The sequence below is a fragment of the Tetrao urogallus genome (assembly GCF_951394365.1).
Source record: "Tetrao urogallus genome assembly, chromosome: 7".
NCBI lineage: Eukaryota > Metazoa > Chordata > Aves > Galliformes > Phasianidae > Tetrao > Tetrao urogallus.
The window spans coordinates 7,035,098-7,063,020 of NC_136820.1; the positions used below are offsets into that span (position 1 = coordinate 7,035,098).

The 27,923-nt window shown below is 41.4% G+C and overlaps 1 protein-coding gene across 2 annotated transcripts in view; it reads right to left on the reverse strand.

The window, feature by feature from the left end:
• Positions 1-27,923, reverse strand: part of ARPP21 (cAMP regulated phosphoprotein 21) — a gene marked incomplete at both ends in the record, with an annotated part of 97,073 nt that overhangs the window by 43,431 nt on the left and 25,719 nt on the right. For both annotated transcript variants that reach the window (XM_079538640.1, XM_079538639.1), the window contains 8 exons: positions 230-493; positions 2,779-2,883; positions 5,003-5,172; positions 9,969-10,199; positions 16,430-16,659; positions 19,652-19,711; positions 21,433-21,470; positions 27,289-27,390. In XM_079538640.1, the coding sequence (XP_079394766.1) occupies positions 230-493; positions 2,779-2,883; positions 5,003-5,172; positions 9,969-10,199; positions 16,430-16,659; positions 19,652-19,711; positions 21,433-21,470; positions 27,289-27,390 (1,200 nt within the window). The remainder of the gene's footprint in view (positions 1-229; positions 494-2,778; positions 2,884-5,002; positions 5,173-9,968; positions 10,200-16,429; positions 16,660-19,651; positions 19,712-21,432; positions 21,471-27,288; positions 27,391-27,923) is intronic.

The following is a 27,923-nucleotide window of genomic DNA, read 5'->3' on the forward strand; positions in this document are numbered from 1 at the left end:
TCAAAAAATGGTTTGGGGATAAGGAAGGAATTGCTGAAACCCCAGAACCGATAGAGGCTTTGCAAGTTTCCTGCTGCCTGCAAATCTGCTAAACCTTTGCCAAGGCAGGAAAACAATCAAAATAATATTTTGGAGAATATCCTGGAGAACATTTTTAACATTGTCTTTCTGATTTTACAATGAGCACCACGCCACACTGGCAACAGAAAGAAGAGGAGGTTCTGCCTACCTGAGCAGGTGGTGGTGGCTGTTGCACAAAGCCCTGGGGTGGCGGTGGTGGCTGCAGCACTTGCTGGGACACTGGTGGACCTGAACCTGTAAAGCCTCCTGGGGGAAGCTGTTGAGTTGGGGAAGCCATGATGTAACCCGTCTGCTGAGCAGGCTGCTGTAGAATGGGTGACGGGTAGACAGGACCAGAAGGCGATTCGGGGTTGTCTCCAGATGACTGACGACTTAAGCTCATCTGGTTAAACTGGGTGGTCATGTCATCTCGCTGCAGGGCAAAAGTCAGTAGAAAACGATGTAGACATGATGTCTGCAGTAGACGTTTAAGCAAATCAGCAAAGCAAAATAGGTTCAAACAGAGCATGAGGGGAAAAGGATTTGCTCAGCTCGAATAAGTGCCAAACTTTGCAGAGATATCTAGAAAGAATGGAGGCAATTAAAACGAAAATGACTTTAAATGCTCTGACAAAGGGTGCAAGGTGGTTGGCATGGCCTGACACAAAAGCCAATTATTTTGGCTTTTACCCTCCCCGTGTCCTTTTTTTTTTTCTCCCCCAAATGTCAGTGAACTTTACAGTGTTCAGAAGATGACATTTTCAATATAAAGGGCATGAAAGTAACTTTATGATGAATACCTTTTCGCCAAACACAAAATTCCTCATCCAAAGACATGGTGGTAATTTCACCTGTTTTTCAAAATGATCCCAACAGGAATTCACGTGCAGATCTTTTCCTTTTTGGACCGTTTTGATAATCCAAGGTTGCAAACATAGAGAAGGTAAAAAAGCTAAGCTTTTGGTTCTTATTTCAAAGCTTCTAACGCAGCGTTGGAAAGAAACAAGTTTTATTTGACTGCAGAGGGGAAAAAAAGTCTATGGTAGGATGAACATACCGCGTTAAGTCAATGGACCTAGGTCTTGTTACATGCTGGTAATGATAGAAGGATTCTAGACAGTACCTGTTCAGTCTTGCAAAAAGATTCGTTGAAAATCAGCTCTCAAGTTTATTTCACGAAGGTCAAAGATTTATAAACGTTGATCTGTGCATCTTCATTTGTGCCCAGATTATAAGACTTTTAAATGTCCAAGATAAAAGTGTATTTTACATAGTAATACACCCCTCATAAAACTATCTAGTGTGCTAATATGCAGATTTCTTATTCCCCCCCTCAGGGATGGGCAATAAGCAATGCAAAAAATCATTTATATTTAAAACATCAATTTCGTTTTATAAATGGACTGTCTTTGATTATGTTGACATTCCTGTGGCGTTTACTCTCCAAAGTTATCCTGCACAATATATTTATCTGCAGGAAACTTCAGAACAGAAAAACATGGCTTTTTGTGGTAAGCACAGCAGCAAGCATTTGCTCCACAGCCTCACCCTTCTGCTCTGCAGAAGGATAATATGGGCAATCATTTTAAACACTCTTGTCCAGAGCTTCACGAGGCATAAGAAAGATTGCTATTACCTTTAGTGGCACTCTCCATTCATATTCAGACACATAAGTGGTCTATCTGAAGTCATTTCTTTAAAAAGGTAAGATATTTGTTACCTGGATGGCAAATGACTATAAGCACATTCAATGAGAAACTCCGTTTAGTCTGGAATGTCTTTGGATTTGCACAACAATTTGTACATTGTGCATACATTTCATGAAGAAGGGGAAGTTTCCCTATTAAGATAGTCTAACTTGGCTTTTTATGTTTTAGTGCTTATCACGAGAACAATCTGAGATGCACGGGAGATACTTTTCAAGGAAATTATCACTGAGATATCCAACTTCTGTTCCGCACCAGACATGTTTTCTCATCCTTTAAGTGGTACTGTTCATCTACCAGGCATTAGGAATACTATTCTAGCTGCAAGGATCCATTCAGCTTTGTTTTCATCTTTTACTGTAACTAGGTGACATCTCCACCTTGAGACAAATCGGTCATAAACAAGATTACCAGGGAAAATAACAAGGAGAAAAAAAAAAGATCTTGCAGTGCCTCTTAAAACGTCAGCTTTATTTTACAACAGTATAATCTTAGCCCTGGAAGCACCAAACCAGATTCAGACTCCAGTGCACTCTTTATTATACATGGGCCATTAGTGTTTAGCGGTGATGCACGATAGCATCACACCTTTGGCAGATGGCTCACCAATACTCTGCTTTTTAAGTGCTCTGGAATGATCAGGGGATAAATCTAGGCAGTAGATTTAATATACTGATAAAATAAAGGATTTCCTAGAGGTCTTCTCCAGCTGCAGGCAGAAAATGGGGACAATATCCAAATCTCAAATACCCTTGAGGCTTCAAGGTTTCCTTGAGGCTCCTACTAACTAAGTAGATAGCCCTGCTCCAAACTTCATCGGCCAGGTTGGATAGCAAAAACCAGTGGAGACATTCTTACAAAATGCCTGTCAGTGCTTAAAAATGTTAAGGCCCAGAGGGATTTAGTTGGATCTGTCCTGGGGGAAGCCCTTGCAGTCCTCCCCAGATGCCCTGGAGCATGCTCATGCTCACGCACCCACTTCAAGGAAAGAAAATACAAAAGTCTTTAGTACCACAGAAAACTGCTGCGTTGGAGAGACTGGCAGGAGGTGCTGGGGAGGATAAGAAACTGCTGGATATTGGACTGACTGAGAAGATGGCTGCATTGCCTGAACAGGCTGCAAAATAAACACAGTGAAAGACAATAAGTACAACCCACTTAGAAAAAGAGATAACAACAACAACAAACTCTGTTTCTGAGAACAAAGGTCTCAAACACAGCTCTGAAAATGCAGGTGACTCATCGCCAGAAGAGAACAAGAGGTCAGGTACTGTGATTTTAGTCCTCATTTTATCTTTCCACAAACAATTCTTTAGTACAGACTTTTCTCCTTATGTTCTTATATTCGGTGGCTGCTAGATGAAGTAAAGCCACAGCTACGCCTTTTTATTACTGATGGGAAGCAAAGCCAAATTATAATTTTACATTTAATTTACAGAGATAAAATGGAAGAGCAGCACGGTGTAAGTTTACATTTGGATTTTGCTGATAATGACTGATTTAACTCAGTGTGTCATAGGCAAAGGAATAATGATTGTAGAGCTGCTTTGGCAGAACATAATAGCTAGCAAAATTAGCAAAAAACAGGCTGCAAATTAATGACAGAGACAGGTCTGTCAGCTCAGAGCAGATGTTTACCTAAGTGAAAAAACAATTTTCTACAGCACTGTTGCCCTGGAACAGCTTTACTATTTCTTTTATTTTAATCTCTCGTTAAGCTTGACTCTTACAGAGGTTTGGAACCACCACCTTCTTCTATAACTGCTGAGACCAAATGAAGAAATGAGAGCCACAAACATCAGTGCAACCACAGTAACATCAAAGCAACTGCAGTGATTTTAAACGTCTCTCGGGATAACCTGGGATGAAACTGTGCCCAATTGTAACAACACAAAAAGTACAGAGGATCTTGGCTGCTCTTAGAGCGAGTAGGATATCACATCTTTGCTGGAGTAATTCCCTTTGTCTGCCCTGTAGTCCACCCTGAATGAACAGATATGCAGTGCACAGTTTGAACCAGACCCAAAGTCTGCTGCCTGTGCTTACCCATCGCTGGCCGTATGCCATGGCCATCCAGGGCCCAGGGAGAAGAAGCACCATGGCACTAAGCCTAAACTCCTCTGCTGTTTCCCCCTACTGCTGCAGCTCCAGAGCTTCTAGCTCACAGTAGGGTCATGGCCAGAGTATGGGGCAAGGGCAGAAGACAACAGGAGGTCTTTCTGGGGGCTAGGGCTGTGAGAGAGCTACCTACAGAATAGGCCTGATGTAACTGGAATGGGAGAGTCAGCAGGGTCCCAAGCTGTACTTGAATTTTTGAACTCAACCCCACTGCTGTGGAAAGGACAGGAAAAAGTCCAAAGCTGTTCACACAGCATCAGAATAAATTTATGCGTGATGGGCCAGAGCCATGGAGAAAGCATAGGGCCCTTGAAGATCCACCAAGTAGTAATGTTTTCTATGTTTGCAGTACAAATTCCCCACCTTCTCCTCCCACACTATCCTTCTGGTTGGGTTTCAGTTCTGCCCTCAGCTTGGCAGACTATACCCCAGGAATGATGGTGACAAAAATCTCCAACCCTATTTGGTATGTGTAAATATTCTGCATATGGTGTACCTACGTTGCATGCCTCAATTCTCATACCAAAGGAGGAGAAATCCATAATGAGAATAGTAATCTAAAACTCTTTTTCACAGTCTATCAGCATTAGGGATCAAACTTGCTAAGTGTAGCTGTTAGTATAGTATAAGCCTACACATGGATAAAAACAGAGAAAATGTGCAGAGTAATTAAACATTAGGAAGGAGAAACCATTAATATACATTCACCTTTACTTTCAAAGCTATGGAAGGGTGGCTGGTAAAGAGTGAATATAGATCTGTGCTCCCACGCCTCCACTTTCAGCAATTTGTACTGAACTACAGATTACACCAGTCTGAAAATGAATGCTTCAGCTTCTATTTGCACGGCAGTTTTTCCAAAAGAAATTTAAAGACTATATAGACATACATCAACTAGCTTAATATTCCTTTTCAAAATGAAACCATCCTTTAGATGGAATTTGAAAGGGAACTTTATTTCTCCAGCTGTTTCATCCACATTGGAAATACACGGTTTTCTTCAAAAGAAAAGAACAGAAAGCATTTTGTCTAGTTGCAGCCTTCCCTCCCCTAATCCTTTGGTTATCCTCCATACCCCTGAGAGCTTTGTTTCTTTGTCCAGCGGCCAGCACACCTACCTGTGTGACAAGGTGACTTGCCATTTGCTGCTGAGGCTGTTGAACCTGCTGAGGCTGCTGGGATGAAGGCTGTTGCTGAGACTGTCCCACCATCTGGCTCCTCATTGTCGGCTGGCTGCTGGGAGGATTGTATATTGCCGGTGTCCCATCAGGATTTACAAAGGGTTGACCTGGAACAAAACACACTTCCTTTGCTGAACATTTTAAAAAAATGACTGTTTTCTGTATGAAATCACATCAGCTTGCTCCAACTGATCACTAATTGACCCGCCACAACAGTAAAGTGATTGTTTTTCTCATTACATTATCAGCCATCTATTTTTTTGCAGGCAAGGCAGATAACTGATATTTGTTTTGGCAGTACCCGCAGGGAGTAAGCAAAAGGTTGCCATGACTATAAGATGATTCAGGTGCTTTTGTTACTGGAAATCATTCAGTGATGAATCAATTAGTACTAAGACTGAACTCTGGAACAAACACTGAAAGCAGAGGATATTCATGTACATTTTACATCTGTACAGTGGAGGTTAAATCATAGAATCCGAGAATGACCTGGGTTGAAAAGGACCACAGTGATCATCTAGTTTCAACTCCCTGCTATGTGCAGGGTCGCCAACCAGCAGACCAGGCTGCCCAGAGCCACATCCAGCCTGGCCTTGAATGCCTCCAGGGATGGGGCATCCACAGCCTCCTTGGGCAACCTGTTCCAGTGCCTCACCACCCTCTGAGTGAAAAACTTCCTCCTAATATCCAACCTAAAACTCCCCTGTCATAGCTTAAAACCATTTCCCCTTGTCCTATCACTATCCACCCTCGTGGATGCAACTGTAGAATGTATGCAACCACTCTTCATACACCATACTTCCCAGACATACAAGAAAAAAACCTTTGTTACTAATTTATTTTCACACTGTAGTAACAGTGCTGTTCTTCAGAGAGTGGTGCCCTACTACAGGACGCAGCCCCAGAGGTCATCAGGGAGGAAACAGTTAATATATCTATGAAAATCTCTTATATAAGAAAAAAATTCTACCCAATTTTTGCTAAAGGCAGTAGGCGGTATGTATGTAACAGGTGCTGAACTCTTTTTGCTTCAGATATAACAAAATAAAATATTAACAACTTATCCTTGCCCAAGTCACTGCCTTAAAAAAAAAAAAAAAAAGAGTTTTCCTCTGTAGGCAGTATTTTTCCTTGACCTCAGTTCTGTTCAATTCTAACAGAAATTCATAAATCAATTTAATTACATATGCTTACTTAAGAAAAAATAAATTCTAGGCACAAAGTGATGACAATGAATATGTAGGAAAGTGAAGTAGGAATATCCGAGATGAAATAGGAGATTTGGAGGAATGTGGTTACTCTGAGTAAGAGAAATAAAGAGCTTGTGTTTTTTATGCCTCCCCTGGTACAGGCAATGCCTCTGCCTATTCCCATCTATTCATTGCTCAGTGCTTTTTTGTTCCTTCCTCTTACTATTGTGATCAGAACCACAGGAGAAGAGCCAGATGAAGAAACCTTGCCTTCCCTCACCAAAGTACGAGCATTTTCTGGATTAAGTCATATTCACAGTGGGAAAATGCGGGAAAGATCAAAGAAAGTGGAAGGGAGGCATGGGTCAGTTGTGTGCATTAGATGGTTTCCTGATAGTTGCTTTGAAGATCCTGGGTGAAAAATGGCATGGAGAGAAACATTTGTGGCTTTTTTTCCTCCTTAACTTGGGAGTCTCAGGCTGCAGAAGTATTTTTACTAATGTGCAGCATATAACACTTAATCACATCCAGCTGGCGTCTCCTTATAGGTTTGGAAGATTCAAGGCCCACCAAAGAAAAAGAAGTAGTGACAGGTTTAGTTAAACGTGACCTTCTTATGAACCAACTGTGAATTTGCTGGCAAACAACACAGCACAAAGCTGCAAAGAATAAACACGTGTAACAGAAACGCCACAGACTGCTGTCCATAGGGAAAACCACTATAGGAGAGGCTTAGAGAGAAAATGAATCCAAAAAGCAGTAAGTGGGCTACTGGGAACTGGACTGGGTGAGCAAGGTAAGAGGCTCCTGAAGCATGTGGCAAGCACTGAAATGAAGCCTTAAAGAAGGCTTCATTTATAGTGACTCAGAGAAGGAGGACAGGACCAGAAGAGAAAAGGTCTGGAAATGCTTATAAATATATAAAGAAGATCTTTTAAGAAGAAATTTTGAAGTAGGTAATGAAAAGGAGAGATCAGATGCCAACATGGAAGACATATGTAAGTGATGAACTGTGGCCATAATAGAAGGGCAAAGATTTTGATGCCATCTGAAGGAGTAAGAATTAAATGTAAATGCTCTTAAATGGTGAAAGGGGTTAAGTCAGAGAACATGTCAAGAGGAATCCTTTAAAGGGTAAAGCTGGTGAGGCAGGTGAAATGGAGAGTGAAAGAACACAGCTGCATAAACAGTCCCTACCCAAAGCTTCTCTATCTGGGGAAGGAGACGGCTGAACTGAAAAAGCTGAAAGAAACTGTGAATATGTAGAAGCGTGAGTTGCCAACACCTGAGAAGGAGCTGAGCAGTGTAATGAAAGCAGGGAGGTGCTGACAGCATCTGTGGATGCCATTAGAGGCTTGCTGTCAGTGACTATGTAGTGTGAAAGGAAGCAAAGATCTTAAAGGGCATGGTGTTAAGATCCAAAGAGAGAAGACAGGAAGTAACCACTTTCTAAAAGGAGAATAAAGAACTAAAGAATGATGTTACACAGAAAAAGAATCTATTCATTACAGGAAACAAAGCTCCTTTTTCCTTTTCTTTAAACTGTCTTCTCTTCATCTATGTTTCTGACAGCATCCATCACTTTGATAGTTGAGCACAGCATCCAGCAATCTCTATGCCTCCTCCCTATGGAGCGTCTTTTGTAGCGTTACTGTAATAAGATGCAAAGATTTTGAGTCCAAAGAGTGGAAAATTTGTAGCATGTATTTTGCTGCATGTTAAAAACACAGCAGACGCTACAGTACAGACTGGCTTCCAGCACAGGTAGCAGTGTGAAGCTATACATTTGAATCAGTAATTTCAGTCCTTGTAAGAATCTGCTCCTTGCATTTCCTTTAGTATGCATATATTTATTTACAGATAAGCTACAGAAATAAGACATGCAGACTGAAAAAAAATTAGAATTACATGTACATAAAAACCACTCACACTGTGAATATTAAACATACAGACATGGAACTTGGTTATGCCCCTGCAGACAACGAGGCACACCAAAGAAAAGACCAGGCACTCTGATCTACAGGCAGCACAGACAGGCATTATGCCTGTAGCAGACACAGACTCCCTAGGTAGCAAGGAAAAATATGAGCTTGCTGATGCAAACTGCTGAACTGCCAAAGCTGATGCAGGGTATGTTTCTCTTAAACACCTCTGATAGCTTGCAAGTGTGGTGAGCTGCAACCTTTATCCTTGCTATAGCCAGGAACGGGTACAACCTCTGAGCCGTCGGTTTGACTGGAGGCAGCAGTGATTCTTTCCACTTGTTTCAGCACTAGCATTTGAATTACAGATGGACTTCTGCCTAGGCCTGATGGGTTTTGTATGAAATCACACAAAATACCTTCATCTGTACTCTCCTAGAAACTCTGATGTTGCAGATAGTACTCTCAGCTTCCAGCACAATGGAAATAAGTTCATAAACACGGGTTTTGTAGAATACCTACCTTCCATTCAGTTCTCTCCCATAATTTGGCTTGCTAAGAAATGTCTAAAAACTCCACGTATGCTGCCAAAATTAGGCTCTCATATAAAGCATATCATAACTTAGGAACAACTACACAAACATTAAAAGCTTTAGAAAAGTAAGCGCACGCACAGGTTAATGAGTCAGCTCTGTCTGGAAAGAACTTAGCACTTAGAACTTAACTTCTCCCTGATCACACATACGCTGATAGGTACTGATTATCTCCAGATATTTCTATCTCTATATGCCCAAGTAAAGCTTGGTTTGATGGTTTTTTCAGGAGTGATTTTCTTAAATGTAGCAACTTTCATTTTTTCCTGATTCCATTCTAACTCAACATTATTAGTAGTGGACTCACAGATCAGCTCTACACATTTGCACCCAAAGGCAGAGGTGTAATATACATAAAGTACTGGTTGTAAGTAATAATCCCTAAATGAAAAGCTTCTGAATGCTCCATTGAGGACTTAGAAAAAAACCTTCTGGAGTTCAACTCTGAGCCCCCTGTTTAATGGAAAAATTCAGTGCACTGTATGCTTTGTTATTTTAATCCCAGCATAACTCAGCTAAGGATGACAGCACAGCTAGTCACGGTCACTGAAACAGTGCAAATCACTGAAGAAGCATCACAGTCTCAACCTCCCTGAACCTTTTTAATGCTGTCAGTATAATACTGTGGGGAGCAATAGCGTAACATTATCTTGACTTCATCTGGACCAAGGGAGGAACAAATTGCCTTAGACTTTCAGCAAGCACTCAAGTTCAAGCTGAGTGGCTTCTAAAACGCTTGGATGACAGAAAATGCCTAGTTAAAACTGCAGTTCTAAGCACCAGAACAACACAGAATTGAGATTACAACTTTTTTCACAGAACTCCCTGTTTACATACAATTGCTAATAGCTCAGGTAAGAAAACTAACTCAGCAGTGCTATTTCAAATGCCTTTTGAAATTCTTCTATTACTAAGTACAACCTCTAGAACTTTGAGCATCACACTGTACTTGCACCATACCTCAGCATGCTTGATATGGAAGAGTATCCGTTTCTACTAAACTTTATGGACCCTCAGAGGATTCACAGCCAAGGAGTGCCAGGATTTCACAAGATGAATACCCTGCCCAAGACTGCATGAGCACTATGTTTTGCATTACTTCCCACCACAGAACCTCTCTACAAACAAGAATTGTGCTGAGTTCCCAGGTGACACGAATAACACTGAAATGCACGTGGCAGGAGCACACTGGACTGACCTGTGTGTGGATTGAGCAGGATACTGCCAGGAGGTATCCCTGCAGCTTCAAGTGGAAGAATGATATAGCTGGTGTTGCTGGGAGCCACCTGGCCACTCATCCCGTTCTCAGGGTAGGACACGCTGCCCGAATTGCTGGCAGTCAACCCGGGGACAAGAGGTGCACTTTGGAGAGGCTGATGTATTCGTGACAGGGATCCTGAGGAGCCAGCACTGCTGGAAGACTCTGAGCCTAAAAGAGAGATGGAACCGCAGTTATGAGAAACCCAGGCTCCCACCAGACATGTCTCATCTACAGGGACAAACATTAGCAGTAGTGCATGCCCAGCTGGCAAGAGTAGGGTTTTTTTTTCCCTCCCCATCGAGCTCAGTATTCAGATTAATTTCTACAATTCAGAAGTTTCAAATTCAACCAGCTAAACCAAATGTACTAACACACACCTGTGACTGGGAGGAGGGGAGCTTCATTCTTTTAAAAACCATACGTAATTTTCAAACTTCAGAGACTCTACTTGTGTATTGGTTTCCTTCTAAGACATCACACAAGCAACCTGTTATCTAACAAACACAGTGTCTTTCCAGATCGCCATGGATTGTTGTGTAAAAGCTGATGCAAACTTTCCTTCTCCAAACCCCATCTCCATATGGTAGCTAGGCAGCTACAACAGAAATAGTTCTCTTATACGAGCTGTGCACTACTTGCCATTGGCAGGACCCTTAATCTGCTTCTCCAACATTTAATCAAGAAAGTTGTAGTGATTGCAGAGGACTTTTTTTTTTTTACATTTCTGTAAATACACTCCAATGTTGTCTTAATGTACTTGTTATTTATATTTCTCTGTGCATACTGAGGCTGGAAAATACAGATTATCTCTGCAGGGACAATTCTATTTATTTGATCATTTAATATCTCTACATTTCTACAACTGCAGAGATTTTCTTGGAGATCATCCTCACCAAACTACAAGTGATTCTTGGCATCTTCCTGTCAAATGTAAATGCAGATATGGGAGTTCTATTTTCCTTCTGCAGGTCCTTTTCTGCTCTTCTCTGGCCATTCTATGTGCATTTCATACTGCTTATTTGAGTTCTCACTTTACTTTCTCCTCTGTTCTGCCACCCATGGAATTCAATGGGTTAGAAAGCTACTTGGAGATTCCAGACAAGATTCCATAGCCCGCCCCCCAGCCTGTTATTATTTCTAAGCCTATAAATACTATCAAACCTAAGTTCAAAGTCTTCTCTCCCCGTTTAGTGCTATTCTGAAGAAGCACCATTAGCATAAAAGAAGATTTCAGCTATGACATTTGTTATTTTTCCCTCCTTTTCAGCTGTTTTCATGTCCAAATCACAGACTGATCTTTACCAACATCTGAATGTTAAAAGCCAAAAGACTGTAACAAATTCAGATGTACTCATCAAATGGAAGGCAGAAGCAGGAGAACGATCTCTGAAGCTACCACCACGTGTTGGCTGAGACGAGAGCTAAGAATTGTGTTCCTTAAAAGATCACAGACCTGCATTCCTGTGTCAGTAGATCAAGTTGGTGATTTTGAAAGAATGCAAACAAGGTGCAAAACCATTTTAGCTATTTTCTTAATATTTTCCAAAATATTCCAGAAATTATTGCCTAACCACTTTTGCCACAATTTATCCTGTCCACGATAATCCATTTTAAATTTTCCCCTCATTACAACTTCTTATCAGTTTAAGTCTAGATATATTAAACCAAATAAATCCCAACACTAATGCTTGGAAATTAACACCAATTAATCTTGTCTTTGCAGCTCTGATTAGCCGTTTTCACGGTTTCTAAATTTGGAATAAGAAATCACCACAGAATGAATTCAGTACTGTAACAAATGACCAAATAAAAGAGAATCTGACTTTATTCAGACTCCCATTAAGAGATGCCTTCATAAAGTCTTCTGAAAGGATCTCTGACTAAATGAGATTTTTGCCCCCATTATGCAACCCAACGTCTTTTTTCAGTATGTAATACTGGCTACTTCTAGATTTATCAATAATTTCCTTGCTGCTTCACAGCTGACATAATAGAAACCTTCACATTCTCATCATTTCCCGTTAATATATGTTAAAGTGTTCTGAGAAATACAGCGGTTCAAAGAGCAGTGAAAGAGAATGAGACAAAAATCACCACAAAACCTTAATAGCTTAATTTTTCAGGGGGAGTGTGTGGAGGTACCATTAGTTTCCCAATATTCTGAGCACTAGCGAGCAATGCAACACATTTTGCTCCATTTTCTTCGGGTTAATATTCAATATCTAATGGATTTGAGCCTCTCTGCTCAACTCACCTTGTGAGTCTATGGTAAATTTTCCCTTTGTTATCAAATGGGCTCAAGTGCTACCCACTGCTTGCTCCAGCAGGCCTTCTGTATAAGCAGGACCATGCTACATTTGGGAACCACAATATCACAGGATCACAGGGGCTGGAAGGGACCTCTGGCAATCACCAAGTCCAACCCTCTGCTAATGCAGGTTCCCTATTTGTCTGCTGCTTTCCTAAGTCACTTGTAGTATTTGCATGTTATAATCCTTGTTGTCTTTCATGAGAATGGCATGCGCTCATGTGAACACAATACTTTTCTACAAGCCTCACTTCTAAAAATAAGATTGATCATTCAGCACAGTCAGCTGGTGGGAAGTTTACGACTGGAAGCAGTTGGCTTAAAATTTATTACCCACACGTCAGCATTCCTGCTATTACTCTTGGACTTGCAAAACCCATCAAGCTGATGTTTGATCAAAGGAAATAATAAAGAAGCAGAAATCCAGTTCCAAAATCCAGACCCAATATTATAATTCACAGAATATCTTATATATATATATATAAAATGTTAACGTATTGAAGTGCCTGCAGTATAATAGTCTTTGTGTGACAGGAGTAGCAGTGAACACCTAACAGGAGAGATTAGATCGTATCTCCGATTACTTGCAGCCACTCCAAGGAAGTTAATGATTCCTACAGATCTGTATCAACACAGCTGATATCCCCACAGCCATCTTTTCATAAATGGGAGAGAAAGAAACACACTCCAACAGATGTGCATTCCACACTATGGAAAATGCATTAAGAGAAGCTAAAGATGCAGCACTGAGACCTTATAAGCCTTTCAACAGTTACTAAAATAAATATAAAGCCACATACACAGGCACAGAGGACATTTCTTTGGAACACATCTTGTCTTCCCTCCTGATGAAGTACATTAAAAACTACTGTAATGTGACAGCGAAAATAAGGTGATGTTTATGAGCTAGACTTTTTCTTGATGTGGGTGGTTACAGATTGCACAGATCCATCTTTGACAGCCATAGGGACACTCACAACTACACACATTTAGTCAACCCTGAAAAGACAGCTCTGCCAATGGAAATCTAAACTAAGATTTTGTAGGCTGTCCCTCAGCTGTCCTAATGTAATCTGACTGCAGTTTGTTACAGTAGTAAGTCCTAATTTTGGCACTCGATTACAACCTAAATAATACATCCCTGTGTCTACTAAGCTGCAACATAATGAATTAGAAAACTTTATTTCAAGTACTGTATTTAGGTTCTGTATTTTTTAAGGGGAACAGTGCCTTCTAAGTAATCAACAGGTGCATGAAAGTAATACTCAAACAGTATGATAACCACATAATGGGTTTCAAACAGTTCCTTTTGTGAAATCTGCAAGAATTAAGTATCATAATTCCTCTGCTAAACTCTTATTGCCATGCAGCTGAATGCAATTAGAGTGTAAGACTAATAGATACTGCTAGACTCCACTGCAGAGAACAGCATGTTCTCTGATCTGTCATTGCCTAAGGGGAGGCAAACTTGTTTCAGTGCTTCAGTTTCTCTAAGCCCACTATGCAACATCGATTACTGATTTATCAGAAGTGAAGGCTAAGGGCAGAACATTTAATTTTGGTGAAAATATTTAGAATTATCCAGAAAGACTACAGTGCTAATACTGCATTGCAATATATATTCCAAAAGGCATCTGTGGGCCATCGGTGAAAATCCTTGAAGTCTTATTATCTGAATGCCCAAGAAAAGTATTTGACAGGTCTTCAGGATGACCATCAGATGTGTAGCATAATTTTCACATTTAAAATAGTGGAAAAAATTTTTCATTGTTTAATCAGTGGAAAACATTTTGACCTACTGCTGCCTTTAGACTGATTCAGTATTTACTGTGTTTAAGACAAAAAAAGCTCTGAGGGCTATATTATATATATGAAGAACGAACACTTCATCAAGACATATTTCCCTATCGTTTTTTAACAGTTATTCTGCTCTGTTTTAACACCAGTCATTGACATTTCAGAGAGGACAGAAATAGGGACTCAGATATTATTTCCTCTGGCTTTCCTCAGGCTGACTGACAAATTCACTTTGTGTCCCAGCTTTGAAGGTGTGACTTCGTTTTGACATCCAGCCTTGCTCTTTTCTCTCTCCACTCTTCCTTTTATTTAACTTATTTTCACTCTTTCTATGCATCAACTAGCTTCCACAATGAAAACCTCTGCGTTAAAAAAAAAAGTCAGAGCACTTACAACATGTAATTGCTCTACAAAGAACATGGAATTTTAATATCAATGATGTTTTAAAAATGTATTGTAAGAGCTCTCATTTGAAAGCAATTTGGGGTTTGGTGCCTAAGGAGTATAGATGCACTTACCATTATTCATATGCTTTGGAGATTTCTATTTTAATATATCTTCCTAAGTGCACCCTTTACTATGCTTGACTTTAACACCAAAATGGCTACTTAAAAGCATTAATGTTTTGCAATTAGATGTCTCAACCCGCCAAACCGGATTTCCCTGACACTGTCGTGAAGGCTCTGCACCTCTGCATACCATGTTGCAGAGTACACACTGGTTGTGCTACATGCACTGGCTGCTCTACCCAGAGACACATCCAGCCTGGCCTTGAATGCATCCAGGGGTGGATGCCCCACATCCCTGGAGGCATTCAAGGCCAGGTTGGATGTGGCTCTGGGCAGCCTGGTCTGGTGGTTGGTGACCCTGCACATAGCAGGGGTTTGAAACCAGACAATCATTGTGGTCCTTTTCAACCCAGGCCACTCTATGATTCTATGGAACATAGAACATGCTTGTATTCAGGAACAATAAGGAATTGAAAAAAACAACAACAACAACAACAAAAACCCAACTATACTGTACTAATATTTATCAAAGACAAAATAAGGTCTTAAATCCGTAAGATTGCACATATGGAGAAGCAGAGTAGAACTACAGGAGAATCTTAAGATTCAAAGCCAGTGTTTGTTCAAGGTAAAAGGAAAGGTAAAAAGAAAGGTAAAAGAAAAGCAAAAAAAGAAAGATGCGGGATATTGTGAATGCTCTCAGCTTCTTCAGGAGCAGCAGGGTTGGAGAGAGCACCCTTCTGACCACTGGGTACCCTTCCTTCTCTGAAAAAAACTGTGGCTGTGTTCAAATTGGTGACGTTTAGAACACAGTTACAAAGTCAAAGGTTTCCTCAGTTCACTCCGAAAACACCATTCCTGAGCATCCTGAAGCAGAGCAAAGGCTACCATGCCATTTTGGGAACAGGAATGAAAACTGGCTAACAAGGGTCTGATAAGCAGAATTAAAATTAAGTATCACCCATAAAGCACTCTCAAGCTGAAAAACCACTAAGTGCTAAGTATTGATTACCACTTGTCCTGTACTATATTTACCAAGTGAACCAAACCAATGGGATCATCTGATGGGCTAATTATTTATTATGCACTTTTACACAAAAATACAATAGAGTAGCTTAATGGCGTGGCTTGAAATTACTTAGGTCCATGCCCTGTGACTCACTCACATGTTAATGAATCCATGAAGTTAATGCAAATAAATGCAGAATTCCCACCAGGTTCATAGTACCCTTAAATGATGATTTCATTTAATTGGAATCAAACAAGAAAATGGAGAGGCTGCAGGACCTCTGTGAATCCAGAGCTTCTGATGGCTTCTACCACAGCACACTGGCTCATCTGCCAACAGATGGAGAGGCAGGACTCCAGCGTGCAGGCGGTCTGTATTTTAGCAGTGACGACAAAATGTTCTTAGAATTCTCATCAGCTGTATGACACAATTCTTCAGGATTCAAAGAGTAAGATATATAAATAAAAAGGTGCAATCTGTGGTGCAAAATAAAAAGGTGCAATCTGTGCCATTCATTTATTTTGTTACAAAAGCTACTACCTTTTGAGGCTACGATTAGAGGGAGTGTCCAAATAGGAAATTGCAATACTCTATTCCAAGAAAGCCTACTTCACATCTAAGGTTTGCAGATCTCAAGGACCAGGAACTGTCGATTCCTATCAACTGAACACCCAGTAGCCAGCCACTAGCATACACAGATGGGCAAACACACCTGCCATGTACGTTTATCACTGTGCAGCAAAGAGTACTGCGAACCCAATACAGTACTAGCTACCTGTTTTAGACAGTTTGCCGGTACTTCTGTTACTTGATGAGCTATCTCCTCTTGTCAGGACGGTTATGCCACCAAAACTTGCTGTCTTTGTTATGGCTGGCTTCAAATTTCGATTTGAACTGTCCGAGTCTGTGCTGCTCCATGGCCTCTGGTGGTCTGTCCATTTCAATTCATTCTCCGTGCTGCTCTGCCGACTGCCAGATGCCTTCCCTGTGCTATCTCTGTTCCCCCTGCGGACATCAGAAAACAAAGATTCATACACAAACAAAAAGACTGTCAGGGCAGAGCCTATCTTTGGGTACCCTGCAGTGAGCCAACTAAAGAAAAAGGAAGTACTCTGCATTTACAGAAGCATGCCTAGAAGGGGGAATTTGACCCCAATACTCATCCACCTTGAGCAAATTAACATTGCTGCAACTCTTCTCTACATGCACAGCACTTACCAGTGCTCCCCTTTCCCATACATCCCAGGAGCTTTTCACTAGACAGGACTGATGAAGCAATATCACACTGGGTGACGTAGCATATCCACTGCCTGTTCACCCACCTACCACCTCAAGCAATACCTCGATATCTCTCCCTTTGCCGTCCATCAACTGTAAGGCTTTCCTCGCTAACACCACTTGCCCTCTACCTTTGTCTTCACAACTACCCTCTTTATTTCTGTTCTACCTCATCGCTACTCATCTGCTCTGAAAGTCACTCAACCCTCTTCCATGAAGGTGTCTTCATAGAATCATAGAATCACCAAGGTTGGAAAAGACCTAAAAGATCATCCAGTCCAACCGTTCACCTATTCCCAATAGCTCCCACTAAACCATGTCCCTCAACACAACATCCAGTCTTTCCTTGAACACCCCCAGGCTCGGTGACTCCACCACCTCCCTGGGCATCCATTCCAGTGCCTGACCACCCTTTCTGAAAAGTAATACTTCCTCATGTCCAGCCTGAATCTCCCGTGCCGTAGCTTGAAGCCATTCCCTCTGGTCCTATCACTAATGACACGAGAGAAGAGGCTGACCCCCAGCTCACTACAACCTCCCTTCAGGAAGTTATAGAGAGCAATGAGGTCCCCCCTGAGCCTCCTCTTCTCCAGGCTGAACATTCCCAGCTCCTTCAGCCCGTCCTCATATGGCCTGTGTTCCAGATCCCTCACCAGCTTTGTTGCCCTCCTTTGAACCATTTGCCCACCTTCCCACCATGAGCTCAAACTTTTCAACACTGATGCTCCATTTAGAGACCCCATCAAGTTTGGTTTTCTCCCCTCTATATACACTAATAACATCATCATGTTCCCCCTCTGCCTGTGTCCCAGCTTTAAGTTGCAAAAAGCTCTGGGTAGAGACTGCCTGTCCTTGAATAGCTGCGGAGCATCCTGAGTACCATGAGTGACAACACAACAAACTGGGAGCAGACAGCAAAAAACAGTGGAAAATTTGCCTTTTGATGAATTACACTGCATTGCTAAAATGACAGAACCAGCATGCCCTACTATGGCTTCATGCGCTATGACCCAAGTGAGGCTTGCAACACTGACTTTTGGAAGGCTTTCAGAAGACATTTCCCAAAACTCTGTCTTATTCTGCAGTCGTCTCCATCAAAGCACTTTCTACAAATCAAAAGGATGAGAGTGGATCTATTGCCTTTCCACTCCCTTTCTCCCTGTGAGCGTGGCTCCTGCTCTCTCACTGGAGAACGTGCCAAGCTGTGCCACTCAGGACGAGAAGGAGCAGGGTGCCAGGACGGGATCAGGCTGGTGCATTCCTTGCCTGCAATCAGAGCCGCACACCCATGTGATCGGCAGCATTTACCTGTTGACCTTTGCTAGACCCAGACAGAGGGAAAACACGAAGAGAAACAGCACAGAAGCAACAACATTAAAAAAAAAAAAAAAAAAAAAAAAGGGAAAAAAAAAAAAGATTTAAAAATTAAAAAAAAAATAAATTGTCTTTAAGATTTAATTGGAAAGGAAAAAAAGTTCATTATTTACAGATGCTTTTGCATTCCTGTGCTTAAACATCAGTAATTCTCTTATTTTTATATTCTAGTGAAAGAAAGGGAGAGAAAATGAATGCTTATGCATCCCCGTTCTCTGTAGTTGCATGTTACACAAAATTCCTACTTGCTCCCCAAACCTGAATAGGTATCATTTATTAAGAGCCTCTGCGTGGATATTTCTGATGCTTCCTCACTCCTGTATGCCCAATCCAAGACCATCAGTTCACCAGGGCTAGCCCAAAGCATGGAGAAGTTTTTCTGCCAGCTCCAGCTCTTCTCCTCCACCCGTGGACTTGTCATCTCCTGTGGCTGCTGTGCAGACATGCACAATTGGCAAACAGATATACACATCAAATAATCCCGTGTCCTCTCACCTCATAGTAAAAATCATGTTAACATAGGTGATACGAGCTTGCAGTGACAAACTATCACTGCTACAAATGCAAACAGCAAATCTGGCCATACCCATGCTCTACTAGATGAAGGATAATGCTTCTGAAAGAATTCATTACTTCTGCCTGCTCTGCTTAAAGTCTGTGGCAGCTGATTGGCTTTATAAGCAGCTTGGCATGCCAAACTTTGATTGATTTAAATCTGTTGGTGCTCCTGGCATGGGATGAGAGTCTGTCTAAGTTCCTCAGTTGGATCAGGTTGGGTCTTCCACTGCCCAGGTGCTGTCCATGAAAATATGGATTGATTCTTTGTGTCATGGGATGTTCCTTGGGATACAGATTATGACTGAATAGTCTCTGGGCAGATGGAAAAAGGTTTTGGAACAGAAAGGCAATGGAGAAAACTTTTCCCAAGCACTGATGCTTTAAGATAAAGAAACAGGTTTCACCTCATTACATTTTTATTTCAGCTTTAAATAAAACAAAGAATGGAAAAAATGTCAGGCTGGGCACTAGTCTGTGAAAAACGCCTGAACTACAGCTAAATGGACTCCCAGCAGTTACAATAATCCCCAAATTCTGGGAGCCCAAACAGCTGAAAATCTAGATGTGGTTCCGGAGCTGATGATCAGTAAAGCCAAAGGAAAATGTCCTGCCCTGATCTCCTCATTCAGAGAGCATGGGATAAGCAAGATAAGAACTTCAGTGCTCCCTTCTGGACAGAAAAATGACATACCCATACCCAGGCAAGGTGTCAATGGCAAGGACACAGGCAGAATCACAACTGAGAGTTACTGGGAAACAAATATTAAATAAAGTAAGCCATACAAACCTAAACAGCTGTCTTTTCTTATGGGTATCATTGCATATGCTACTGTCTTCCAAGAGCCTACTGAAAAAATGAAAAGAAAGATTACGGTAACACACACAGTAATACAAATCTATCTTTAAAATTACATTTAGTTTCTAGCAATATCTTCCATCTTGCCCGCTTAACAGTTAAAGAAGCAAGGCTAAAATTGGCCCCCAACTCCCATTCCTACAACTTGGCAATCAACGAAACATAAGCAATGTCAGCCAGGGAGGCTGAAGGCCATTTAATATTTCCTGTTACCAAGCAAGGTAATTCTCAGAAGCCAAGGAACCATACTTCTACATCTAAAAGAAAATTCATTAGAATGTCACCTAATAGAACATAAAAATGCAAGCCAGCAAAATAGTGCAAGCGTAATTTTAAGTACTTGCTATGTCCCTTGGAAATCTCTGCAGCACAGATAAACGCTCAGGTTCAGCTTTTCAGGTAGACGAAAAAAGGCAAAGCACTTAAACATGTGTGAAACTTCCAACACAGCAAATCCACAAGATTGCTCACGTGCACAGAGCTCAGTATGAGTTTAAGTGTTTCACCTGGCCGATGGCTGTATGGCATGCAGCAAGAAAAAGCAGTGCTCTGATCTTCACCTGAGTGTGCATCCTCACACTTATTCTCCCATTCCCAGGGATAAAAAAGCAGGTTTATGGGAGTATCTTCTTTTGGCTTTTCAGGGTTCCTCTGTTAGAATTTTTATTTATTCTGACAAAATGTATCTTGTGATACAGAAGCAGCAGCTGAGGTAATGTACTGGGCTCTCAGAACACAAGGTGGTTAGGTGGCAGTGGGACATCCTGAGGGATATACCTCCTTCTCCCTTCAGGACCATCCACCAGAAAGGCTGTTTTGTACCGCTACTGAGGAGTCATTTACCATGGGAACAGCCTTACTCATAAATGACAAAAGTAAGGATGTACAGAGATAGAAATACTGTGAAAGATGATCTTCTCGAAGCCAACAATGAACAGTTATAGAACGTGCGCAGCTCCAGCACTCACCGGTGAAATGCCCAGCATTTTGATTGAAATCCTTATCTGCCATAATGGCACACAGTTCCTAAGATCTTCCATGCTTATTTATGGCTGCTACAGAGCTTTGTATATCATATACCGTCAGAATTAACACACAGTTTCTTCTTCCCTTTGCTTGAAGTGGATTTATTATAAGGAACCTGAAGAACCATCACACAGTAATGCAGTAACAGTTGGCTCAGGTACCATCATTGCATTATTACAATGCAGGACCACAGCAGGCAGGACCTGGGGGACTCCTGAGCCCTCAGCAGCAACAAGCGGCTCAGTGCTGCCGTGAAAACTGGGTTAAGCACCAGAAACACAAACACCTTGTTTCGTAAATACCATCATCCAGCTGCTGCTCGAGTGCTTCTGAAAGATCAGTAAGTTAAATTCTGAGGGCACTCCAGAGACAGATTAGTCACTTGAAATGAAACATTAGATGGGCTTTCTCCTACGCCACCACCCTGCAACCACCTTTTGAAAGTGAAATGCAGAGTATGGGGAAAGCAGCACTAATACCTCACTTATTTGTTCAAACACAGCATTGCAAGGCAACCCCTTCCTCCCCAGCCGTCCCTCCCTCCCCAAAGCAGAAAAACACCACAGTTGTTATGGATTATGAATCTGTTCAGTGCTTTTGGCATTAACAGCTATGGATACACCAAATAGTAAGAGAGAAACAGCTAGAGAAATTTAAAAAAAAAAAAAAAGCTGTATTTTTTTTACCTGTTTTCCACAAAAAGGTTTTCCTGGGAGCAAACTGACTGAAAAATAAAAAAGGCATTGTATCAGACGTTCTAGATATGCTCTGCTGTTCCAATTCCTTCCTTGTTTTTAGAATTATCTCCCCTGGTCAGGCATAAGGGGATTTCAATTCATGCATCATTTGCATTTGCAGAAGACAAGAGGGGAAAAAAGGTCAAGAATGAGGTCAGGCCAGTAAAATAAATTCCATGCATTACAACACATTGCCAACAAGGGGTCTCAGTTTGGAAACAAACTGAAACTTCTCAGCCCTGAGATCAGAAGAAGGTGGAATGTGCAAAATGCTGGTGATTCAAAGGGAAAAACATTTTGCCTACATAAAGCGAGTTTCCACAAGTCTGCCCTACCACCCAGAAATAAGATTGCAGAATAGCACAGAGCTGCAGGTAGGGAAGACAAACAGGAGGAGAGCATGCAAAGTCAACAAAGTTCTTCAAAGGGAGAGAAGATACTACAGCACTTAGAGATACTAAGTGATTTTGCGTGGAGAAGAAACAGCCATACCCACATCGAGATATAAAATGAGGGTAATATTAATAATAATAACATCAATAATAAAATCTATTGCAAAAATGTTTCTCTGCTGGAGGACTTAGATGACTTAGACCCCGAGAAAGGTGAAGGGCTCGGAAGAAATAAATCCTATTGGCAAGTGTGTAATTCTTCAGGCATTACTTAATTTTTTTATGCAGAGAAATGAAGCTGTGCTCAATTTCCCATGAATAATTCTCCCACTTGGATTTTTTCCATTTCCCTCCCATTTCATGTTCGCTACACAAAGTGCCTCGCAGCTGCCATTGGATTATATCTCCATGAGGTACAGAAGAAAGGACAGTCAGTACTCATAAAGAATTTAAACAAAAGGAAAGCAAGGGGTTGAGGACACCACAGCTCATGGCCATCCCCTCCACAACAGTGGGACTCAGCTCAAAGAATAATGGCACACCATCATTACTGGTGTCACTTTCTACTTGTACAGGAGATGTATGAACTCAGCCCTGAGGGCACAGCGCAGTTTCTCTTCAGCACTGCCATTTACCCACCCAGGACCTGATCCAGGGATGCTGTATGGAGCAGGCATCTCCCTGGTGGATGCTTCTCAGGCAGGCTTCCAGCCTGCGCCCCACCTGAATGTGAGGAAATCCAGAGGAATCGAATGCACAGGGATCTGGGCTGCACTGGTGGCAAGCACATCTCATTAGCACAAAACCTTGGCATTTCAGGGCCAAGGTTTCCATCGCCAGGGATTGGCTGCAGCAGACCTAGGGCTCCATCCCAGGCTAAGAAGAGATGTGAACTATTCCACTGGGATCCTTTGCACAGCTACAACACTTCATCTGCTCCCATTTTATGTTCCTCATTCACAAGCTTTCATCAACAGTTGGGGGCTGCGTGGGCTTGAGCACAGTCTAACAAGTTTGAAGTCTACTGAAATCCCCCTGTAGGTTTGTACCACCTCCACCACGAGGCGGCACCTTTTCTTTATTTCTCAATATGGGCATAGGCTGAAAAGACAGGCACTTTCTTCATGATGTTACTCTCACTGTTAAAAAATCTGATGGCTAAGCAGCTCTGGATAGCAGTTCAGCTACTACAAGGCCATGACTCACCTTCCTGATCTACAGCATCAATAAGCTTTCCTAGTACTTTCAGTTGAGCCTTAAGTACATACACAGATGTTGTGAAAAAAAAGGTTTTTAAAACTCTTGGCTCTTTTACACCAAACAAAGACACTGACAACAAATCTACTAAAGGAAAAAAGGTTATGCAAGATCACCTACAAATTCACCTCCTCAGGGACTTCTGCATGCAAGATTTCCATTAAGGTTCTCTTTATGACTAACAGTCACTTATGAAACTAGTCTTTCATTCCATAATTTCCCAGAACCTTTTTAAGTCTCAACTGGAAGACGTGCTTCAGCTCTGTCAAGCACAAGGTATACTGGGGGTTGCTGTTCTTGTTTTCAATTACATTAGCCTGCATAGATAACAATTAACATGCAGCAATATCCTGCAGTGGATACCATCAGGCAATCATCTGCATGTGAGTTAATGAGATTTGATACATCTCAGGCTTACAACTAATGCTAATTGCTTGATCTGCAGCAAAAAAGGGGGGCTCTGTACAGCCATACTGCAGTCTTGATACCTGTGGGTTTATGCTAGCCAACAGAAGGCATTTCCTGGTTATGTCCATTTTAAAACCTTTTCTTCCCACTCTTTTTACAAGATAAGTCAAGGATAAAGCCAGCTTTTCAAACATTCCTTCAGTGACTCCTGAATCAGGGAGCAGTGAAGATCCTCCACGCTTTCTTAATCAGAGGAATCATTATTTTACCTAAAGGATCTGGCCCTTCAAAATATATTGCTTAGTCAAAAACAGCCGTAACAATTAACAGCCAAAAATAAAAACTGTGATGTATTTCCTTTATTAAGTACCCTGTGCAACATGGACAATTCCAGCATTTGTGTAACTAATAAAGCATCTACATTTTTCAGTGAATACACAATAATTACTAGAGAATACGTTGATGAACAGTGAATGGTTCTTAGGTGATTCTGGCTCATGAGGTTATACATTGCATTAACCTCAAAAAATGAAATTTCCCCTAAGTAATTTAATTGCTTGTCTCTAGAATCAATTTTCTGCATGCTTAAAAGCCAAACTTACTGTGCCATTTACATATACATTCAGGATTCTGAGTTAAATCTATAATTCATATTGATGTGTATTGAAAGAGTAACATACACCTTTCTTTTCTTTAAGATTTTAGTAATTATTATTTTCCTCAGGGAATTACTTTTCAATGCAACAAAAGCAACTGAAGCAGCCTAGATGAGAAACTTCTTTTTAAGACCTGAATACTCCAGGTCCTATGTGCACTTGGTCATAAAAATGACAAGCTGTTGTAAAGCTGGGTTTACAATAAAAATGAGTTTATGATAGAAAGGTTGCAGGCCTTACAACTGAAAAATAACCTTGAGCATTAACAGAGCTCATGCAGTGCTGGCTCAGTGCTACAGCAACCTACAAGTTTAGGAGGTACGTGCTTAGCAGTTCCTATTGCAGTGAACTGATCAAATACACTCACTCTTTACCCACCCTTTTATTAAGTTACGTCATTAACATGCTTCTCTCGGTCCCTGCCACCTGCTACGACTCTACATGACAGGAGTCATTAGAACCTCCAGCTTTCCTTATCAAAATTTATGATAGCCAACACAGCAGATGGAAAATTTGACAGGGAGTATAATTTAGACTGACTAATATCAGACTAATCATCATGAGGACTATCATAATGATAGCATTATTCATGAACGTATTTATTTTAAACTTGGAAATGAAGATATCTGGTGCACTGGAGTGCTGCAAAAATCAAAGGAAGGGCAAGGAAGCTTTCTGTTGCTCAACATGGGGGGAGCAGGTTAAGGTATTTTTCACGGTACTTGACACATGCACAGGACTCTCTGCCTCTGTCCCCAGATTCCCTTTTTCTCCTAAATTTTGCTCTGAATTCTGATAGTTGGGTTGATCTACCTTCCACAGAGTTTGGGATTCTTGAGGCATATTTTGAGTGATGCTAGGTGCAACAAGGAACGGCTGCACCTTCACTGCTGCCCTATGGAGACTTCTCATGCAAGTCCTCTTCATGCATGCTCTAATTAGAGTGAAATATCCGTAAACCATTTTCTAAGGTTCACAAGCAAGGCATGGATAAAGGCTTGACTACAGGAGTGTAAATAGCATACAGGTAATAAAAATACCACATGATTAATTCTTCATACCATGATTAATTCTTCTCTGTCTTTCTACATCTGTAATTTGCAAGATGACAAGGCTTACGTGCTTAGGTACCTACCTCAGAAACTTGGGGAAAATGGATTTACAAATGATTGCAGAGTTCTTTAAACTAAAAAGTCCTACATGCAGCAAGTGGTTACCTACGACAGGAAACCACACTTCTCCTTCCTAAAATGAACCAGAACGTAACACTGTCCACCACCACAACCTCACAGTGCCTCACTATGAGGAGTGCTCCACTCAAAAAAGCCCAGCTAAGAAACAAATTCCTGTTAATATTATCAGTACAACTTGCTGAAATTCAGTGCAACATGGCGTATTGCTGGCTCACTAGCACCTACAACAGCAGAGAGAGAGACCAAATGAGTGGATATGAGAGAGAGAGGGAGAGATCTACATTGCTATCTGGAAACATGCTCACTCTACATCCATATAGGATGCCTGCCACAACCAGACCGTTGCTTGGACCTTGCTAACCCAACAGACCACAACAGCCTCCAACTGTGAGCAACTCAAAGCTCACCACTTGCCCTCAAAGCTCAACGGTCTAAAAATAAGAACACCAGCACATTGGGGAGCAAGTTCCAGCACACCTCTCCAGCCATCTGCTTCCCAGCCTGGCATTTCTAGCTGCTGCTTTTTTAATAACCTTTTGCCTCATTCGCAGTCTGCTTCAAAACCCAAAGATTTTTTGGTTTTGCACAAGTTCCTCTGTAATACACCAGAGACAGAATCTTTCATACAGAAGACAGGTTGCAAAAAGAGGCTCATGAATGACTCACTAACTCTACTGTACATACCGTGACAGTATGCACATCAGACCCACGTGCTAAAAGCATAACATAAACTGAAGGGCTTCTGTTTTTCTGCAACTTTCTCTAGTCTAGAAGGAAAAAGCCAGGCTAAAATCATTCAGATGTGGCAAGCTACTTGTTAACGAGCAAAACTTACTCATCACAAATGAGACAACACACACCTTAACACCATAGAACATAATCTCCTAAAACAAAAAAGTAACTTGGATGTGTGGAACTCCAAAACCAGAGCAAAATAAAAGGTTATCTTAGACAACAGCGTAAGTCCTGCAACACAGGAACAGTTTTAATTTAAAAGGACACTGCCAAATATGATTCAGTACATTTTAATTGGTTTTGTTCCCATCTTCCTCTAAGTGGCAGAGCTCCCACAGAGATGTGAGATAAAACAAAATGGTAACTACCCCCACTTCCTTTTTTTCCCTCTCCTTTTAGGATCCCTTCATTACAGCAGGACAGCAAATTGTAATTTTCTTTTTTCAAGGAACATAAAGTAGAGTTCATAGATGTGCCAAATTTAAATGTTTTCCCCTAGAAATGTAGCTTCGTTAGTTAAGCTTTTTAAAAAGTTTTTTTTTCAAGTTTTTTTTTTTTTTTCTTCTTTTTTTTTTTTTTGCAAGACCTATTTCATTTTATTCTATTCATGCTACAATCACCAGCAGGACTCCTTCTGATGGCAGAAATAATCAGCCTTTTCAGAAAACCTGTGCAGCTCCACATTTACCCACTGACTTTTCTTTGTCCTCAGTGTCTCAGTTGTACAGCACTGGTCCAAAGCACATAACCATCAGGTGGCTCTGCTGAATGCTACTTGAAAAAAAGCGTGATTTGGCTTGAGGTATATGAAATAATACGGCTATTTGAGATCATTGAGAGTGTCCATTTAAATCGCTGCTCTTTGGTTGGAAAAAGAGAAGGAAGAAGAAAACCTCGACCACACAAACATGAACATTCAAAGGAACAGGATAAGCACTTCTCAGACAACATGCTGGGCTTCCTCTTTCTTCTGCCCATATCCCTGCAACTCTCAGTGTCTCCTCCTCCTCCAGAAAGCAACCTCAGCACCTGAAGCTTCTCTCAGAGCCTTTCCCTGCCACCTCCAGCTCATGGTGCAAATCCAGCATTCACATTGCAGGGGCAGTGCTGGCTGGCTACCGGGAAAGGTATGGCACTAAAGAGGCAAGGAAAACAACTACTCACATCTTGTGCAAATATTCTCTCCCTCACTCTCTGATACTCCTCTTCTCTCTCTTCAATTGATTTACTTCGTCTGTCATCTCTAAATGGAAGAATTCTGTTTTGCTGAGCAGAAAAAAAACCAGGAGGGTTATATAAGTTGAGCTGTTAAAAACTGCCGTTAAGAAACTGTCAGCTGAGAATAATCAATGTTCACTCAAACAAACGAACCATGAAAATGATAGCTTTCACTCCTAGGGCACCCGAGGGCTCCCAGGCAGATGCTGCCCATGGAGCCCAGGGCTGAGAGGAGGCCTCCTGCCCGATGCCTGCAACCCACAGCCCTAAATCCACCTGTTGTCACCCCAAGCCTTTGCTTCTGACCATCTCTCAGCTATCCTAGCGGCCACGAGATGGGAGGGCAGGCAGCACCTATGAGATCAAGGAAGAAAGGAGGGAAACCAGGCAGTAAGACCTAAGTTGTGAGCTCTAAAAGAAGCCCACCAAAAGCTCGCTTACTAAGGAGAAGTCCCAAGCGCTTTGTACAAGAATTTTAACCATTTCCATGACATAAGGAACCCCCTAATTTCATTTTCACTGGGAAAAGCGTGGCCCTTTTTGCCTAGCAATAAACCAGAGTGCAGGAAGTGGCTGTGGCC